We start from the raw sequence: 899 nt of genomic DNA, 5'->3' as shown, positions 1-899 counted from the left end.
TATATATATATATATATATATATATATATATATATTTAAGAGACGAACATTGTTCATTGCTGGTCTTATTTTTAAAGGTAATTTCTAAAAGAGCTCTGCTTGAAATTCCAGGGATAAACATTTTGTTTGGTAACATATGAGTGGGATCAGAAATGCATTGAGTGAAGGTGTTTATGCCATTAACGCCCATTCTGTTGCTACAGTTACTGTACAAAAGTAGCTTTTAAATCAACAGGAGCCTTTCATAATCCATTGAGCTTTTCACTAAGAGGTTATCTGCTTTCACCTGATGCAATTTAGAACTGTTAATAATGGCCCAAATTGGCAGCAGAAGGGCAGGAAGAATAAATAGCATGTTTTAACATTTTAACGTAGTCACACTGGGGCCAGAATGCCAGAGAGAAGCTGCTGTTCGTCACAGCTGAGATAGCCTCGATCCTCCCTCTCTCTCTCTACTTGCAATTAATGGGCAGTGAAAGCAAATTTCACAGTCAAGTGAAAGTGATACAGCTTATCTAATAGAAAGGGACATAGATTTGTCACCCTTGTCTGGTTGTCACATTCAGATGGTTATTAGGTGAATTCAATTTGGCCATAAACAACCACAGCTGAAAAAATGTTTGTGATAATGAGACAAAAACATAACCCATGCATTCAGGGCATGCCACAATTTGGGCTTGTTCTGAGTAATACTTCTTACGTAAATCTACATTTCTCCAAACCAGACACATCTCAGTTTTCTAAATAAAATCATTCATCCTTCGCAACCTACCGAAGAAGCAGTAGATGATGCCAAACAGGCAACACATGGAGCAGACGACAGACGGGACCACCTCATAGCGCCGTTCAATGTCCTCATCACAGTTGAACAGACGCTCTGGACTCCCATCCTGAGAGGG

General features: G+C 39.2%; 1 protein-coding gene across 1 annotated transcript in view; it reads right to left on the bottom strand.

The window, feature by feature from the left end:
• The window catches only part of LOC107688741 (transmembrane protein 198-B-like), a 46,840-nt gene that overhangs the window by 25,153 nt on the left and 20,788 nt on the right, over positions 1 to 899 (bottom strand). The window contains exon 3 of the mRNA XM_016486491.1: positions 773 to 899. This exon is cut by the window's right edge and continues 1 nt beyond it. Within this exon, the coding sequence (XP_016341977.1) occupies positions 773 to 899 (127 nt within the window). The remainder of the gene's footprint in view (positions 1 to 772) is intronic.

The sequence above is a fragment of the Sinocyclocheilus anshuiensis genome, unplaced genomic scaffold, assembly GCF_001515605.1.
Source record: "Sinocyclocheilus anshuiensis isolate Anshui unplaced genomic scaffold, SAMN03320099.WGS_v1.1 scaffold9, whole genome shotgun sequence".
Lineage (NCBI taxonomy): Eukaryota > Metazoa > Chordata > Actinopteri > Cypriniformes > Cyprinidae > Sinocyclocheilus > Sinocyclocheilus anshuiensis.
Note: the sequence above shows the minus strand (reverse complement) of the source record. Positions and strands in the feature narration are given on the sequence as shown.